Genomic DNA, 19,411 nt, shown 5'->3' with positions numbered 1-19,411 from the left:
GGCTCAGGCTCGGCCTAAAGCGTGAGGGCTGGGAGAAGGGCGGAGCGGCGGCGGGCAGCGCTGGTGCGGGGTAGGCGGCGGTTGTCGCTGGGGGCAGATGGATGGGTTGTGTGCACGCGGCCTGGCACCGCCTTGCGCTTAAACAATTGCTCCCGAGGCGATTGTAGAACCGCTCCAGCGCAGCCTGCAGGTGTGCATCCTTCGTGCTCCTACGGAGGAGGAACTGAGAGTGTCAGGAAGAGCCGGACTTCCAAGTATTGATCAGACCTTTGGGCAAAATGGATGCCTAATAGCGATCCGTAATCAGTGCCCTATCGACTCCTCGTATCTTAGTCCTTGGCTGTTACAGATTATGTGCTGTGATTGTTGAGCTGTTGAAGTATCCTTCCAACAGCAAAGTCAGGAAAAACCCTGAAGACACGTCTTCCTCTTCAAGACTTCTTCTATATAATTAAAACTTGATATAGCAACTGAACAAGAGAGTGTGTGCGTTCCCCATGCAGGTTTCCCTCCCTGGGCCCAGGGTAAGGAGCAGTGTGCCGCCCGGCCCGTGCTCTGGCCATGGGTGAGGGAGCACCAGGATTCAGGATCTGTCCCTGCCTGGAACAGACTCCTGCAGGTCTAGTCCAGCAGGAGAGCTGCACCCCAGCCTGTCCTACTGGGGGAGTGACTTCCCGATGCTGTTTCTGAGAGGCCCAGATTCTGTATTCCTCGTTCCCTTTGAGGTCAGTCATTAGAAACTATCACTTCAGGGCAGATTTATGGCAGTATTAATAACAGCAGCATGGAATGGCTATAAATTAAAGACAGAAATTCTCATCTTTTTCAAAACCAAAGGTAACTTTTTTTTTCCCCTACATCTCCGTTTTCACTGTGTTTGTCAGGAAGACGGGGAAGTTTGAAGCTCACAGGACTGCTTGCAACCCACTGTAAACCAAACTGTATCTGCATTTTTGACACTGGTTATGTCACCATCGATTAATCTAATGGTTTAGTGAGAGAATTAATAATTTGTAAATTTGTGCATCTTCTTAACGAAAGCCTACTCAGAGATAATACTGTTTTCCCCTGTACTGCTTTTTTCCTTGCCCATAGGCACTGCTAGTTCTAGGTGGGACACCAGGAGAGTGTTAACAGTATCTCTGTAAGTCAGTCTGACCGCAGCATTGTCCTACTGACTCATCTGTGTGCTTCATTTGGGACATGTGGTACAGGGAAGGTGGGTCACAGATCTGTCACTGCGGAACCTGTCATCCCCAGGCACAACTGCTTCTCAAACTGAGATCCATTCCTGGGATTTATCGGGCCACTCACGTGGTCCCACTGGTTTTGGTGGGATCATGTTCCTTCTGAGTTCCCTCTGACGTTGTGGAAGTAGAGTGTTGTCTCCCAGATGTCTTCGCTCAGGTCCCTCTTCACTGAGTCGAGCACCTTGGAGTGTTTTGGTAAATGCCCGTTAATCACGCTTCCCTCCAGGTGACAGCCTGCGCTCTACCATGAGTCTATAACTGGAGCAGCTACATTTTGAATGTCTAGTTGCAGTTTTGCTATTCCAGATCAAGTGAAAAAAAAGTCTGGTGCACGCTCTGTAACTTGAGGTGGTATTTTTTCATGGAGCAGCCTGATGTCTTTATCCCGCTAATGGCGTGAAGGCTGGATAATCATCCATTAGCACGAAGTCCAGTAATCCATCAACAGCTATTGAGGGATGAGTCTGCAAAGTGATAATCATCTACAGTAGAAGATGGAATTAGCTGGAATCCTAGACCAGAAAGATTCTATGGCCTAATTTATTGGTCTTTCATTCATGACCAGACAGGGTTAATTATTTTTTCCTACAGAAGCCTTCAGGGCTTCCCATTTATCTCTACCTAAGCAAGGCTCTGCAGTGGCAATTACTTTCACTCTGAATATATGGAGGGAGCTGAAGTCCCTGGCGGGCAGTGACAGAGGTGGCAGCTCCCAGCAGCGTGACATAAGGAGACCTGTGCGTGTCCCCAGGAGTTAGCATGTTGCTCCCGACCCCTGGGAGAAGTTGGTTTCCCATGGGATGTGCTGATAGAGATACAAGGGTTGATGGAGCTTTATAAGGGTTTGCTTTTTGACAGTGAGCTTCTGATCCTGCAGGTCCTGCCAAAGGGCCGTGGGGCGGGCGGGGTGCGTGGGCTGGGTGCTCGCCCCCGTTCCTGACATCAGCCGTGTGCTTCAGTGACCCATCCTCCTCACCTCTCTGAGAGACCGGGCAGGTCCCAACCGTGAACTTTGGGCTTTGCATGACTAAGTGAATGCCAAACACTACATGGGGATGCCAAACCACTTACCTGGGTCCGAGACTGTATTTTCTCCAGCAGATGTAAGGAAATGTACTTGTTTAAAACTTTTTTACCACTGGGAAATTAGGAAAGAAAATCTAATGTGAACTCTAGGTGGGAAGGGTACAGGCTGATAGCAGGGAAGGTACTGTGATCCAACCCCTCGTGATTTGCCGACATTTCAGTGTTTGGGTTGTATGTGTCCAGCTCTCGTGTCTCTTACCTTAATTCTAAATTACATAGTGTTTTAATGATTTTTTTTTTTTTGGTAGTTATTGCTATTATAGCTTCATATTCCGACACTGAGAGCATGGCTCTTCAGGGAGTAGGCATGCAGAGCTGTTGATTAGCTTATTTTTCTACAGTTATGAATGCTAATATTCTGCAATCATTACACAGAAAGAAGCTGAGACATGTTTAGCAAATAGCTGATTTTGTCTCAGCAGTTTTGAAAGTGGCTGTTCATACTTAGTTACTTATGCTAGTTACCTAATTTCTCTCAGAAATACAAACCTTCTGTTAAAATGGATGTCCATAACTGTAATTAATTCTCTCTCTTAGTTTCTAATTTTATCTTCTGGCCTCTCCACCTCTTTCCAGACCTGTGTCAGTAGGGACTTGACCGCTGCTGTTAGGATGTCGTGTTAATTCAGTCTTACTCATATTATCTGAACTGCACCCTTTCATTCAGAGCAGTGGATAAGTCAGCTGTATCAGGCTTGTCTGGAAGGTCACGTTACAGTGGCACGGTTATTATCTGTAACTGAACCTGTAATCTGGAAGAACTGTTGCACCTCAGGTACAAGCCAGACAGATAAAAATCTCCCATTGCATCAGTTGGTGTTCTTAAAAAGCATAGGGACATCTTTCTCCGTGGAGACTGCTGAGCTGGAAGTGTCTACAGAGGCACACAGTATGAACCTTGCTGCTCGACTGCGTTCATTTTTGGCACTTCCTCCACACCCCTCTGAGACCTGAACCTAAATAGATGGTATTCCGTTTGTTCACTCCAGCTGAGGTGTTTAAATGTAAGAAACTCTCGTGGACTGCATGAATAAGAGTGCTGAAGCTCTGTGCTTATTTGGAGTAGTTTAAACATCTTGTTTTGCCTAAAAAAGAAAAAAAATAAGCCAACAAAAAAACCCCACCCCAACACTAACCAACCGAAAAAACCCAACCTAAGGGAAACAAAAAACCCCAGCTTTGAGCAGAAACACCCACATGAGACTGCAGCACTGCAGGTGTGACCTGCCGGAGTGCACGGTGCCTCTGCGGGCGCGTCGGAGCCTCCCGTGGCAGAGCAGCAGTGAAGGCTCCGGCGGCAGGCGAGGCGGTGGTGGAGGACAAAGAGTACAAGATGTGGCAACCTGAGGTCAGCATCTCCCTCGTGTGATGCGTTAGGTGAAGGCAGATGCAATTTTGAGTGTCGTGGAGTAAGATGAAGGGGTTTGTCTGGGAGGCCCGGCCTCGCGCGGTGTTGGTCGGCAGCATTGGAGCAGGGGGAGCTTGGGAACAGGCAGAGAAAAGGGCGACAGAAGTGGAGACAGGATGAATCTGGTTTGTTTAGCTTGGAATATCAAAGATTGAGAGGGGATGTGACTGCTGACTATAAATGCGCTGTGAAGGGAGGGCTCAGGGAAGAAAAGGCTTATTTGAACCCATGGGGACAGTTGACACAAGAGCAAATTGAAAATTGTCCACAAGTGTATAAATAGATGCAGGAGAAAACATGCTTTGAGGTGGAGATGGGTAAGTTTTGGGAAAATTGTTAAAGTGCTCTTGCTCTGAGGCTGTAATTAGCAGCAAGCAATATATTGACTAATGAGACTGTAAGACTGGAGAACTATTGAAGTGGTCCCGATTCAGTTCACGTGTACAGCAAACACGACCAGCAGTGTTTCCATTCCTGACAGGAAAATGCTGCTGTGCGCAGGTCAGGCTGCTCTCTGCCACGTTCTCCTGCTGCTTCGAGACACTTGCATGTGGCCAGGCAAGAAAAACTATCGATACGCGACCGCGTGCCTTTCCACGGGGCTCATGGATTGTCTTTGAGTAATGACTGAGCGTTCATATGTGTAATGCAGAAGCACTGTAGGCGTCAAAATTTCCTAATTGCCTATAAATTTCTCATAATTTTATGATTTTATTAGGAGAAGCTGCTAATTGTTGCATTTGGAGGATATTAAAATTCTTAACTGTTTATGAGAAATATTTGGTTTACAGAATTTGAGGTTTCTGCTGTGTCTTGTACTCTAGAGAGTCTTATCTGCCTAGAAGCAAAAATGTCAGTTTTCTTCAGTAGCAGTGAGATACAGCACTGTGTGTGCACACAGAGAATAACAAACTGGAGACAGATCTGGGTTTAAGCTATTTTAGCAGTTTCTGTAGAATAGAGCAGATAAGCAATTATAATGTTCGGAATAGCCTTGAGGACTCCATGAACCTACTTTCTTTTCCTTCCTGTTGCAAACAGTGCCAAAATAGAAAGTACATCATGCCTCTAGGCTTGGAAGAAGATTTTTTTTTTTTTTTTTAAATTTTCTTGGGGTTTTTAAGCTGTAAACGTGAATCATATTTTGTTTGTTTGCTGGCAATAACAATGTAGGAAGGGCTGTGTTGTCAAACCAAACATCCATCTACTTTGCTAGCAGATGTTTGGGGCTAAAGGTGTAAAGGTGAAACAACCCCAGCGTGTAGGTAACAACCCATCCCGTGGCACATGCTCCCAGTGCCTGCAACGTATGGACTTCCCCAGCCAGAAGCTGCATCCAGATAATTACACTTATTTACATCCGATAAGTTTGGGGTTTTTTTTCTGATGTTTTTTGGAATTCATAAACGCTTCTGACTATCTGGGGGAATTAACTCCAGCATTTCTTTCTGTTGGTTGGTGTAAACGTCCTGCTTGCAGGGCAGCAGTCATTTCATGCAACCTGGCAGCGTTCAGGCTGTCGCGGATGGGGCAGGCTGGGTTGCTCAGTCACTTCACCTCTCTAAAAGACTGTTGACGGGCTGTACTGAACTGAGCGCCACGGCGATAAGGTAGATACAGGCACAACTCGTGTTGGGCATTTTGGTAGTTTGAGTGTCACCTTCTAACGTCTTACTGAGGAAATGGGTGGAGAACCTGGTGCTGGCAGCACTTTCTTCTGCCCCTGGGAAAGGGGAAGCAGCAGGAATGGGAACTTCATCCTAGACTTCAGTATTGAGGTCCTGAGCCAGTGCAGGGCAGCTTTGGTGCAGCGCTGCCGTGGATATCAGTGCTTCCACTTACTTCAAGTGGCACTTTGAGACAGATCAAACATTTGTCTTGAGCTGGCACTAAGCAAGCAATACTTTTCTGTAATTATTTTGCCACCCGACTCTGTGCGGTGAGCTGTCTGTCCCAGCCACCAGCGAGCTTGCGGGAGCAGTTGCTGGCTGCTGAGTGGGGTTCCTGCCTGTGCTCTTAGCCCCTTGTTTCAGGAATATCCAGCTCATCCTTCAAAAGGTTCTTCCAAATCTACTTATATACATCCCAAGTTGAGGCGGGGAGAGAGTCCAAGGCGATTGCTTATTTTGAGAGATAATCACAAAAGATTTCCCAAATGTAATGGGTGCCACCGTGCACCACCTTGCTTAGATGAACACCTACTGCTGTTACACAACCAGTTTTGGACAGCTTCACAAGAGATTGCTCACGGCAGGTGTTATTGCAGTGTTTTTCCATTCATTTCGGTCCGAGAAGCTGAGCTTTTGTGCAAGTTTCTGTAAGATTTCTTTGCTTCAGTGATCTTGAACTTCTGTGCCCAATGAATGGGAGCATAAAATGCATTACATCTTCCGTTTTATATAGTAAAATGGTCTCTTTTGGTTATTAGAGCACAAGAGTTTTGGGGGAACAATATTAACTCTTTGCTAAATTGCACATACACGTTAGGCTTGATGTTTGCTGATGGGCAGTGCTTTACAGTTAGCTCTGCTGAAGCCTCATGCAAACCCTCTGCTTGAGGCTACAGGGCTAAAGATGCCAGATGTAGACTGCAGAGTTCAGACTTATATCTTAATAGTCAGCTTCAATTTCAGTTTTATATTCATGCCTGGGAAGGCAGGACAAGTTAATAGTGCAGTACTTTATATTTTGGTTTATATTCTGATTTATGTAGCGAAATACCCACGGTTCTTTCCTTGAGACAGCCAGATGTAACTGCAAATGTATATGCAAGAAGGGCATCAAAGAATTTATTAAAGTTCACGTAGATGAAAAAAGTGCCTAAAATGCCTGAAGACGCGGTGTCTCGATGCTGCGTTGCATGCGTCCCTACCTTTAAGAACCCCCTGTCTGTCACTAGGTGTATCCTTTGGTGAGAGTTAGACGTGTGGGATCTGTCTCAAGCTGGTGGTTGAGTTCTAATGCCAAGTGGTTTTCCCTTTCTGTCTTTGTTTGTCAGCTTCCCAAAGAACTGCGTCTTCATTACTGACAAATGAGTGGAGTTGCTAAAAGCTTTAATCTGATAAAAATGACAGTTTTTTTTCGTGCAACTAATATAAAATTTTATTCATTGCTAGCTGACTTTTCATGAGGAGGTTGTATTGCAGTTTAGGTCTAAGATTAAATTTGGATGATGAATCTGAAGATTTTGTTACCTTCTTATTTCATTTACTATTTACTGTGAGAGGTGGAAGTTCCCTAATCAACTTTTCTTGCTCTTTAGCAGAATTAGTCTTTGTACCAGTTTCCAGCTATTTTGACAGTGAAAAGGGAAAAACCAATGGGCCAGAAAATTAATATTCTTCTGATGCTGTAATTGCAAAACTGTTAGTTAAATCATATTCTCATTTACTGGAAAATGAATATTTTGCAGTAGAACTTGAGCTGTGTCTCTTCTGTCCACTAATCTAAGCCTTGTGAGGTATAGTTTTTAGTGTTCAAAAACTGGGCTTCCATTTTTGGCGATTTGTCAAAACCTGACGCTTTTGGTAATGAATTTTCTTTAGTTGTGCATGCAGGTTCGGGGATGTGGGGAGGGAAGGGGAAGGGAAGGGGAAGGGCAGGGGAAGGGAAGGGAAGGGAATCGGGGCGCGGGCAACAGACCCAGCATACCCCTTGACCGCGGCCGCTCGCCCTGGGCCTCTGGGTGCTCCAGTGGGCACAGCCCCGCGTGGCCTCTCCGCATCCCGCCCAACCCGTAGCGAGCGCGAGGCAGGATTTTTACCCTGGATTACTGGTTGAGGTTTGCATGGTGTACATGCATTTTCTGTGCTTTTGGAGGGAGCTTTTAGCTGGGTTTGTGGCCCAGCAGCCTGGAGGTGCCTGGGGAGGAGACGCCTGAGCATAGCGATTCCCACAGCGGGCTGGCTGTCCTTCGGTCATCAATTTGCTGTGGGAATACCTGCTGGTTATCCCATGGGCTGTTCCCTCGCATGGATGAGCTGGGAGTGCCTCAGGGGTCAGTTCAATGTATCTTTTCTTCCAGAGAGTTAAAAATATTGGCGTTGATTTGGCAACCCAAGACAAGCCAGCACCGTTTCGTCCCCCATCTCAGCCAGAAGCCGTGAGCTGAACTACAGTATATTTTAAATTAAAGCATATGTGTAGCTCTGTGCATAGAAGAATTACAGTTTGCAGATATTAGAGAAAAGCTTTAAATCCCCGTTTTTAATGAAATTAGAGGAATATTGCTTTGATGCTGTTGGCTTTGTACCTGGAGGTACTTGCTTTCTTACCTGAAAATAATTCCAGTGGTTTAATGACAGAATGGTTTTTTTTGAACAGCAAATTGAGATGACTGGAAAACAGTATGAGCCTGAGGGAGATGGATTTTTGAGTGAATGAACATATTTTTAATACATTTTAGTGCTTTTATGGCTGAGATTGTCAAAAGCTCTTGGTGAGATGAGACATGGAGGATGATGGCTCATGTGATTCTTGGAGGACATTGACAGAGATCTGCCAAGGAAGGGCTTATGGAGCAGAAAATATCAGTAGGAAAACAGGCATAAAAGTGAATCTGTTACCTTTCCTGCCATACCTCATCTTGGGATTGTGCGATACTTAGGAAACACTGGCTGTTGAAAATAACTGCTGTTGTCTTATGGTGATCCTTGATGTTAATCAAATACAGGTGGCAGAATAATGATTTTCTATTTGGAAAGCTTGCTTGTCACCGTCAATTTAGAGACTTTGGTGGAACTTCAGGGGCTGTGGGTCCGCAGAGCACTGCCAGCAGGAGCCTTGTGATCCCCCCGAGAACAGGGGATGTACGGGAAAGCGAAGCAAACTGGGAGATGAGGGTTACTTGGCCACCGCTTAAATAAGATGTAGGTGCAGTGTCAGGTGGTATAAAGTGAACTTGCTGCCTTTTGACTTTTCCCTTTGCAGACAGTCAAATTCTAATGTAGCGTGTCTTCAAGGATACACCAGTTTTGGATTTGACTCTGACTGACAGGGCTAGGAATTGGATACAAACCCTGGCTTGTCAGTGAAGAGTTGTCATGGTGATTTTTTTTTTTTTTGTAGTTGAATAAACCCACAAGTATTTTCATACCATTTGGCATATGTGTCCTGAACTACATAGACGTCTTAATTTGTTTCCTGTAATGTTCTTGCTAAGCTATATAGCATGCTCTTATTTCTAAAGCTATATAACATTTAAGCACTTCTGGATTTGAAACTGAAGAAAAATAATGAAGAATGTATTAAAATTGGGCAAATTTTCTTACAGAGCAGCTTTGGTGTTAAAGATGCTTGTGTACAGCTCCACTCATAATTAGTAGGTCGGAGTGTGGAGTATTTGTACTTAACACATTATCGGGTGCAATCTGATATATCAATAACTCAGCTATAGAGTGGTGACAATTCACTTTTTGTTGTTGAATTGCAGCTATAACACCCCGATTCATTTGAATGTGAATGTATTGATAACTGGAGGCTTCAGAGGGATGCTTCATCCATTGATCTTGTGGACTGAGCTGTAATGGTGTGGCTGTTCCATGTCCTCGTTACAGCTGTGAAGGAGGGACATGGTCTCCACAGAGCATGGCTTCTGCCCTGTCCTGCCATCCTCAGCTGAAACCGTGATTAGAAGCAGAAGCTTTGAGATCCTACAGTGGGTTTGAGGAGTTGTTCCATTTTATAGGCTGCTACAGGCAGGCAACACACATCTTGGTGTGCTGCAATCTATCGCGACGTGGCGACTCTGCAGTCTTACATTTGTGTTAGCAGCATCTAAAAGTAGTGATTCTTCAGCAAATGGAAGTGTCAGCCCCACTTATATCTTGTCTCCCATCTCATTCAAGTTCTGCAGGCATGTAGGACTATGGGGCTTTTTAGTTTTGTTTTGCTTGAGTTTTCCCTTCTGTCAGTCATGCTGTCATGTAACTTTTTCCGAGCATGTGCTAGACAAATTCTGTCCTCTTTGACTGCTGTCGCAGTCTTTGAGAGTACAGGGGATTCTTTTGGTGTGCTGTTGTAAATGTCACTGTGTAAAAGCCAGTTGAATAGTGAAACAATTAGGAAATGCAGTAAATCAAAGATGCAAAGCATAATACATGGAGCTGACTTTATTCTTGCTATGCTTTCCAGCACTGTGTCCCCTTGGGCTCCATCATAAGTGCAATTTATGCAAGTCTGAATGTTTCTGCCTATTGTTCCACACTGACTATAACCCTACTGATTTCAGTAGCACTGAGTTGGCTTAAACAAGCACAGTATTTAGCCAGCAGCATGGTGATTTTTTTTTTTTATAGCTACTGGGAGAGTTAGTGCTCAGCATCTTGCAGGAGGCTACTTTTTCTTACGAGATCAAATGCTCAGTGATGCACAGACTAAAAGCATTTGCGTGCTTTGTGCTCTAACTGGCCTGATCCTGCAGAATGGTTGTTCCCCTTCAAGTTAGTGACAGAGGCAGGAGGAGGGGGCACAAAACCTGGGGAAAAGGCACACGGTCCATGGAGGTTCGCTCCTTCCACCTCGCAGAATCCCGTGGCTGCAGACGCTGGGAGTTAGTTTGGAGCGAGGCTGGTTTTTTCTCTTCTGCATTCAGCCTGCGTCACTCTCTCATTCTTGAACTGAAGGGTGGTAATCCGTTCCTGACCAGCCTCCCGAGGTGCCAGCAGGATTTCCTTGCGCTCGCCTAGAGCTCTTCTTCCCGGGCGTTACACACGCTTAACGCCTGGAGCGTCTTAATCGCTGTGCTGCGCTGTGCATGCATGTCTCGCACCAAAAGTAGTCGCTGCTCCTGCGTCCCTGCAGCAGCAGCAGCACGGAGCAGATGCTTCCAGCTTCCCTCTCAGGCTGTGCTGCTCGATTTTTGAAGAAAGTTGCCTAGTATTGTCTCTGGATTTGTGCTTTCCTGTCTCTGTGTTATGGCTCGCGAAGATGTTGTCATTCCTCGTCAAGAGCAGGGCTGGCAATGCTCTCCTGTACTTCCAAGGATTGCTTTCCAAATGTTTTAGCTCTGGAGACTTGAAGATTAAATTGAGGCTTTCCATTCTACTTGCCAATAATGCATGAGTTACGAATTTAATGGCAGACCTTGAAGTATATAAAAATTTAAGTCCAGAAAAAGGTAAGGAGTTGGGAATTACTGTAGGAAGAGCTTATAACATTTCTGGAAGTGCTTACAGGAAAATCAGGTAACTTTATTGTTATGATTGGTAAGTTACATACAATATTTATGTGCACATTGTTAGCATGAAAAATGTGTGTACATATATATTTCTGAATAGTTAAAAGGAAATCTTGGTATTTTTGCATTGGTTTGAAAGTACTCTACGAAAACATGTGGATTGTATGTGAGATACTGCTGCTGTGATACAGATAAACTGCACTTGTGTCTTATCTTAAAGGCAAATAAGTTTGTAATAAAAAAAAAGCATTTTTGACCTTTTCATCTATTTGTCATTTTGTTGTGGCATAGCTTTCTACTGAAGAGAGTTTCTGTTGTGTTTGGGTTTTTTTTTCCTAGTAGCCCCTATGAATAGTGTAACACATATCCAGATGATGTGTAAAATTCTGATCAAACAGCATTGGATGAGAAAGAGATGTCCTCAAGATTTGTAGGAGAATGATACGAAAAAGGAAGACATCTTGAATAACTTTCTTCAGTAACTTGTAGTTTACAATGTCTGACTTTGTTCAGTTTAAGTCAGTGCTGGATGGGAAGTGGTAATTAGTTTAAGCCTTTAAGTGGATATAGAGCAAATGTTGTACAGAGAAGGAGAAATCATGGGAGATCAAGTTTGTGTTTTGCTCATGATGTTGGGGTTATGTGCTTTAAAAGAAAAAGCTTAACAAAATATATTGAGCAAAAGCTTGTCGAAAACAGGTAGTTCGGCAGATGTTTTCTAACAAGATTATCTGTAATTTAAAACCAAACTAATCTAAAATAAAGCCACCAAAAGTCATGGATCATTCTTTGAAATATCATTTTACCCACTATAAAGCATGTTAAAAAAATTTAAGGCCAGCATTGGAGGTTCATATGTACTGCTTTTTTTTCCCCTCTGTATTTAGCATGTATGAATCGATTTGACAAGTATTTTTTAACTAGGGAAAGTTATTGGAAATAGATACAGCTGTTGTATAAGAAATAGAGACTATTTTAAAAGTCAGTTATTTGTAAATCCTCTCAGGGAAGGCTGTCCTATGTTGGAGTTAGCATGCTACAGTTCCAAGCACTGTATTTTTATTTTGGAGCTTTCGGTTACACAAAACTCTGCATTAAGGTTTGATGCATATGGTTAGGTAAAGGAGACCAGGTGTTACTCCATCTGCTCTCCGAGATGCAGAGGGTAATGGAGACGTTCCCATTTAATAATTTACGAGAGCTAGCTTATTTGAAGGAGGCTTTTGGAACGGTCCTAGAAGAAAAGCATCAGGTTTAATTTCTGAAGCTCGTGTAAATGTGCGTGTACATGTAGATAAACACATTTCATACCGAAGTACTCAGCTGATGGTGAAATACTGTTTGAGGTCATTTTTGCAGTCCCTTTTTCTTAGCCCAATACAGCAGCAACTGCCAAATTTCTGTTAATCTTTTTGAGTTAGCAGAACCATTTCTCTGTCCGGTGCAGGCGGTTGAAGGATGCAGAAGCAACACGTCGACCTTGGTGTGTCCCTTGCGTGCAGGTTTGGCCGCTTTGGTGGTGTTGCAGCAGCGTGTGTGGGGTCACGGCTGGACTCGGGGGTGCCTCCCGCACGCAGGAGGGGTGACACGGCACAAGCACAGCCTTTGGACGTTGCATTTCGGAGGCATGAATATATTCACGGGCTCGGGTGGTGGAAGAAGGCAGAGTACCTGATCTCCCCCTTATTCAGTCTGGTATCTCTTTAGCCCGCCGGCACCGATACTGATAACAGCAGGATCACACCCCTCGCACAATTTATGCACCGACGAACGCTCGTATGATAGCTCCTGGGTGGAGGGGTGCCTGAGCGAGCGGGTGCCGTGCGTGCGGCCGCAGCCGACCCCCCGACTGGGCTCCCCGATGAGCGCCGGCGGGCAGCAGCAGCTCCGCGCCCGCCAGCGCCTTGGCCGTGAGTTCCTACGCGACTGCTGAGCACTGCGGGCGGGACGCGCGCTCGGAGGGGTGTCGGCGACAGGGCGCCGGCACAGAGGGGGGTACAGCCTTCCCCCAGTTGTGGGGCTGGGTCCTTGGCTGCTGGATCGTGGTACTTTGTGGTTACCTGGTTGTCACTGCTCTAGGAGAATGGCGGGGTTGCAGCCGGCACGTGAACTACATCGCGCTTGGTTTACAGGGACTGTTGTGGCAGCTTTCTTAAGGTTGTTATTAGTGCTTCTTTGGGACTCTTGCATCCTTACATCTATCCAACCACCTGTGAAATCAGTACTAGGTATAGACTAGCATAGTGAGGGATATGTAGAGGAATTGGCTCAGAGGGACGTACTGTTCCGAGTGGATATTGAAGGTATCAACCTCCTGTGAAGAACCTGGTCTTCCACAGGTTAAATTCTAATAATAGCTTAAATCTATCACAGCATTATGTGCACTTGCAGTACATTAGCATATGCACATGGCAGTTTTGAAGGGTTTAAAGCCCCTGGGTTGTTGGGTCTGTTCTGAGGATGTTACCCTGTGTGAAGTGCAACGCCTCACCTGCCAGCCTGGCAGGAGCGTCGCTGCGGTGTGGCACTGGGGCGCCGGGTCCCTCCCCTGGCACCACTGGGGCGCGGGGGACACTAGAGCTGGGTGCTGAATGCTGACAGCTCCATGAGAGATATCTCATCTGCTTCTGCAGAGCCAAGGCTGCGGGAGACCCAACTACTTTGTTTTTTGGGGTGGTTTTTTTTGTGCTTATGAATTAAATATCCTCTTGTTTTGATAAATGCACAGAACACCTTCGCTGTGTGAAATTGAAAAGGTTCTTGGTTTGCTGAGGAACCGTGCCTTTCTGAAAGTCAGTGGCATAAACTTAAAATTGTTGAAGTAACTCTTTCACTGCTCTGATGAAGACTAAATGGCCAAACATTGGGATCAACATTGATGGTATCAGTGTTGTGACATGCAGTAGCTTGGTGAAACCAGGAGTTGGTGAACAGTTTGCCGAAAGAAAAGTTCGTGGCTTTTTCCAGTACTGAGCTTACCCTCAAGGGGAGATGTACGTGCTTATTTTTCCTCTTTCCCATAGATTTTGAGGTAGTCCGTTAAGAAGCTCGTGTCTAGAGTACAGCCTGTTAGTATGCAGGCAGCATCTTGTGCTGGTGTGTGCTGCTTGGATGACTGAAATTAAAGTTACAGGAAACCATAACGTGGCTTTTTTTGTCCAGCTGAGGGGAAACCCAGGTGTAGGTGAGGAAGTTTGTGCCTGTTCTCCTCAGTAGAACAACAGATACCTAGTTCAGAGGCATTTTCACATGTTACCAGTAAAAACATTGATTAGCATGAAACTAGATGCACGAAACATCATTTTTGGTAATGAAATTACTTTGGCGTTTGAGATTGTCAGTTCATTGTCCACAGATGACTCGCTGTTGGTGACTTGCACCGGGGTAATTTGAGAACAGAATAGATAGATGTGTTTCTTTAGCAAAATGCCTGTTTCTGAGGAGTGTGAATAAATGAGTTCATATAACCGGTGTAGTCTTCATTCAATACTTTCAAAGGTTAATTAACTCTGCCTTCCATTCTACTCTGCTTTTCCCCTCCTACTCTCTAATGGAGCCGCAGATGTGGATTTATGTGGCAGCCTGAAGGGGAAACAACACTGCTGTTGCAGCCCAGTGTGACCAGTGTCCTCCAGGTCCTGGGGACTGGATCCCTCTTCCACCCACTTCGTCCTGCAGCTGCAGCTGCTCTGGTGCCCTGTGATTTACTCCCCTCACCAGGCTGTGGTGCTGCACGGGCGCCAGGATGGCTCTGACACACTGCTGTTTGCTGGTCAATTTGCAGACCAGAATTCACTGCTTGAGCTGAAACTGGGGCAGTTTATCCTCTGCATGTCTCCTGTGTGGGGACAGGAGGAAGCTTTCTGAAGAGTGTTCTGGAGGGGTTTTTCTATATTTGTTTTGTTTGAGAACTTAAGGTGGAAGGTAAGATATAAAGGAATGGTATATTTTTTGGGGGTAGGATGAGGGGATCTGACCCGGCTCAATATGTTATGGTGGGAATTGTATTTCACGGAAGTTCTGGGTAGTATGTAAAGGATCGAGGAATAGGGATGACATTTAAAGCTGTACAACAAAGGCAGTCTTAGAAAAAAAACATGCTTGATTTTTGGGCATATGGTCCTTCTTGATTACTTACTGGTTTTTAGAGAGCAGATGTGGGATTTTGGAAGAGAAAGAGCTTGTGGCGTACAGTGTGACCTCTGCCTCCAGAGGCACAGCTCCTCGGCTGCCTTTCAGACTGTTCTTTGTGAGGCCTTGGGGGAGCTGCTGCCCTCCTGGCTGCTGAGGAGGAGCATGCACAGGTGACGTGACTGAGCTCCCTCGAGTGAGTTATTGCCATCCTTTCTGGTACCTGAGCAAAAGCTTGCCTAGCCGAGGGGAGGCCTTAGGGTCCCCTTGGGAGACATGGCCACAGACACACCCAACGATGTCTCGTACTCCTTGCGGATGGTTATGGCAGCGTGAGGATGCTGCCCAAAAGCCCAAATCCCTTGCTGGCTTTTGCTTGTCCTAAAACCTCCTGCTGAGGCTGTTGCAGTGGCACATACAGACCTGTCCGCTCGTCCTGCGGGCAGGTGGTGTGGGAATGATCCTCCTCCATTTCTTCCTGTCTGCTGCTGCTGCCAGTCGCTCTGTAGCGTTGTCATCAATTGCTGTGCCCTCCCTGCTTGAGGGATCCTCACGCAATAATGAGGATTAGGATGTGCAAACTTGTTAACTGTGTTTGCTTACTAAACCTATGTCCCTTGTTCGCTCTGTTGATGTGACAATGTGTCTTGGCAGTTGGCCATGTCTGTGGTTAAATGATTGTGCTTTTCAGTGTTGATCAAGGACTAATTCCATAGTCTTAATGTCTCATAGTCCTCAGTCATGCTGGGTTGCAGTGGCACCAGAGCTCTCAAAATGAACAGCTTGGCAGTCTGAAGAAAGCAGAAGAGATCTCAGAGTTAGTTATTGTGTTTCAGGAAGCATTAGCAGTAACACTCCCCCATAAGCTTTCACACCGTTGATCTCTTGGCTGTGCTGGCAGGCAGGGGCCTGTTGAGGATGCTTCTTCGTGGACAAGACTTTTTTCTGAGGTCCTGAAGCCTTGTGACTGCGCAGAACCCTGGGATGCTTCAGCACTGCACGTGTCCAGCGGGACTGCAAAGAACCTGCACCTGCTGAGCAGTCATCAGTGCTTCCCAGAGTGCTGCTTGGTTGAAACCTGGGCTAATTTCTTGAAGACAATAATTAGAAGTCGGCTGAGCTATCAGAAGGAAGGTATCCTTCAGCAGAGGTGGAAAACATACATTATTCATTGTGTCTGGGACTTCAGCTGCTGTACTGAAGTGCCAATCTCGAAAAGGGGATCACAGACCCTGTAAATGAGGCACTGTCCTGTCATTTTCTGCATTGCCCACTACTCTGGAAAAGGTGGGTCACTGAAGGAACAAAGCTTATCACTGAGGATCATTAAAACTCTTCTGGGATTATATTGTAGTGCCAGGTCTTTGTTTTGGTGGTCCTGGTTCCTTTTTGGTCTCTAAGTGCAGAAGAGGAGGAGCCCTCACTCTGGGAAAGGACTCTGGGTGCTCCCAAGGCAAGAACAACTAATTATTGTCAAGGATCAGCAAAAACCTTTCACTTGTGAAAATAAGATGAGTTAAATTGATCACCCTGGAAGCGTTAAGCCAGCAATCTCAATATGGCAGGCTGAAACAGCAGTTACTGTGAAATGTGTGTTACTCAAGTGTAACTTCTGGGAGCTACTACTCTCAAATTTTTGTCTTTAGTTTGGATTTTTTTAAAGGGAAAAAGACAACACCAGACAGTTCCCAGACCTATAAAGAATTAAAACTATACTGATAGATTTTGGTGGTGGTTTTTATTTTTTTATTTCTTCCGGGTAGTATGTGGTTTTGTTTTTAAGCTTCACCCCTTTGGTGTCTCCGCTGGTGTGCGTGACTTCCTTGAGGATTTCTGGGGATTTGCAGAAGTGTGAGAGATTGTCCATATCATGGCTGTGAACTTCACAGAGATTATGATGAAATCCACTGTAAGAAGCTGAATGTAAAGTTGTGTAAGGTTGGAAGAGTTGCTGCAAAGCAAATTAACACCCGGCATACAAGATGAGATGTGGCTGTTTAAAAACGGTCCTGCCAGGGGCCGTGCATTCCCCCAGACCTGCATCTGTGGTCTCTGCTCTCCTGGGCTTTTTGGCTGTTATATAACAAAACGCACTGAGCAATTTGATGACATCAGTGATAAGCTGCAAGGTGTGCTGGACGTTAGTGCTGTTCATGGGATTTAGAGAAAATGTGCTTTCTGGGGGATGGAGGAGTAAATGGCTCTTAATGGCATTAGTGTAAAGGCAAAGTTAGAGCATACTCGTGATGAATAAATGATGCAAAATAGGGTGATGACAAGAGTTCAGATGACAGAGAACGCTGTGGGTTTTTTGGTGGTGGTTTTTGGTTTGGTGGTTACGTCCTGAGTATCTTCAGTACTTGGATCACGGTGGTTTAAGTGCGTACTGTTCTCTAGTTCGGGGGGGGGTGTGCTTTCTTCTTTGCACATTGCTTCAGCGCCTCTGTCTGGGAATGTGCTTCTCTACCAGTAAGAAACGACTCCAGGCTGGATCCCGGTCCGTGATTCCAGCTGTGACTCCTTTGTCAACCACCAACCATCTACTTTTTTGCACAACAGCCTCACTTAGAGTTCAGTTTCTGGAATTTGGGGGTTTTGAAATCTGAAAGCTTGAGAGAATTGCTACGGTGGCATTTGGGGGTTTAAATAAAGTAAGATAAACTGCGCTTTCTGTCGCGTGAGAGCAGTTACCCTCAGCGAAGTGTAGGATCCTGCTCTGGTTCCTGGGAGGCTGCAGTACGGGCAGTCGCAGGAGTCCTGGCACTCGTGGGTGGGAGAGCACCCGGCAGTGATGGTGGGGGGTCTTTTGGCTCTTCACCCTCTGAAGAGAGCACAAACAGTATACTTGCAAGCTATATAGTAAAACCAAAAATATTGAATGTAGGGGAGAAGACCTGATGTTGCAGTTGAAAAAGCAACTTATGCCTTTCATGGGTTTCTTTTATCTCCTCAAGCTTAATGTTGGCTTAATGCAGCTTGCTGCATATAATTTAGAAACACAGTTTATATCCTCTTTCATAATTATGCTTCTCGTTGTTTGGTAATGCTCTTTATACCTTGCTTAATCTTTTTGTTTTGTCAGGCGGCTGTAACATTAAGTCCATAAAAAAAAAGACATGAGACCAAACCTTTTTTTTTCTTTTGGTTGCACTTTGAAATACTAATTTTTTTAACATATGGTAGTATAGTGGGGGAAAAAATAAAAACTGGTTTTGTGGACAGCAGTAAAAAATTAGTTTTGGTCTTTGATTTAAAAAAAAAATAATTCTGTCTCACAGCTTCAGTGGTGTAATACTCAGTTGTAGGACACTGTTCCTAAAGCTATTAAATATATTCCCGTTCTACTGTATTTGTTTTGTTATTTTACATTAACTCACCAAGGGTTTGCTGTGAGCGCTTGAGCAGTTGTAGCAGTTGCACATGCTGCCTCTTGCAAAAATAGGTTTTACTGGCTGTCCTGAAATGGAATTAATAATTCATTGTTTAAAGACCCGTGTACACCGTCCAACACTTGGCCGTCTCATGGGCAGAGATGTGGGCGAGGTGATGCTCAGGGTGAGGTGGGGGCCGCAGTGGCACCAGGCTGCTGTCAGTAAACTTTGGACAAGGATGGAAGGAGTTATTTAGTTGGAACTTTGCACATGTATGGGACAATGCACAGCACCCCCAGAGTAAAATGTGGGGGGCTTTTTTTTTTTTTTTTTTTTTCCAAGTAGTTATCAAAATTTTTTATTCGAATAGTTATCATCGCTTTGCAAGTAATGGTTCTATGAAGGCAATGGTGGAGAAAAAGAATGTTTCTAAAATGAAATCCTACTGAAACTGGCTAAAAACGTGAAATAAACCCCTGTTCACCCAAAACCTGCATTCCATCAGATTTTTTCTGTAGGCTCTCAACAGTAGAGTTTTGCTACCCATGGCTAAGTAATAGTGTTTTCTCAAATAACTAAAACCCAAAACACAGCAGCAAAAAATCTCAAACCCATTCTGTTGTTGCTAACTTTTAGGGTTACGTGACAGGTGGAGGCTTGGGGAAGCTAACCAGAGCTGAGGGCACAGCAAGGCCAAGCGCTCAGGAATTGGGGTTACCTGGAAAACCTCGGTGCAGGGTGTGGGCAGTGGGGCAGCTGGTGCCGGCCGAGCCTCCCCGCCGGTGTCCTTTGGGTGCTGGGGTGCTCCTGCTGCAGAGCCACCAGCCTATTTATTTAATCTTGGATGAACACGATTTACAGGGAGCGGATGTTTATTTTACTGCTGTCATGTGCCCTGGATATTGAAGTGCATTTCTATTTTACTGAAAATGCTGACAGGTATAATGTTTTAATTCCTTAAATATTTCCCTGCTAGTATCAGCTGAAG

General features: G+C 45.2%; 1 protein-coding gene across 5 annotated transcripts in view; it reads left to right on the top strand.

Moving 5' to 3' along the window:
* The window catches only part of PLCH1 (phospholipase C eta 1), a 68,864-nt gene that overhangs the window by 3,141 nt on the left and 46,312 nt on the right, over window positions 1–19,411 (top strand). Inside the window, exon 1 of one of the 5 annotated variants that reach the window (XM_026855252.1) lies at window positions 10,207–10,861. The exons of 3 other annotated variants lie outside the window; for them this stretch is intronic. In XM_026855252.1, coding sequence (XP_026711053.1) covers window positions 10,819–10,861 — 43 coding nt within the window. In that variant the 5' untranslated portion in view covers window positions 10,207–10,818. Of the gene's footprint in view, window positions 1–10,206; window positions 10,862–17,410; window positions 17,550–19,411 lie in introns of those variants that run through there. One more of the 5 variants, XM_026855258.1, reaches the window with a different exon arrangement.

Source organism: Athene cunicularia, assembly GCF_003259725.1.
Source record: "Athene cunicularia isolate RWA chromosome 9 unlocalized genomic scaffold, athCun1 chr9_part1, whole genome shotgun sequence".
NCBI lineage: Eukaryota > Metazoa > Chordata > Aves > Strigiformes > Strigidae > Athene > Athene cunicularia.
Note: the sequence above shows the minus strand (reverse complement) of the source record. Positions and strands in the feature narration are given on the sequence as shown.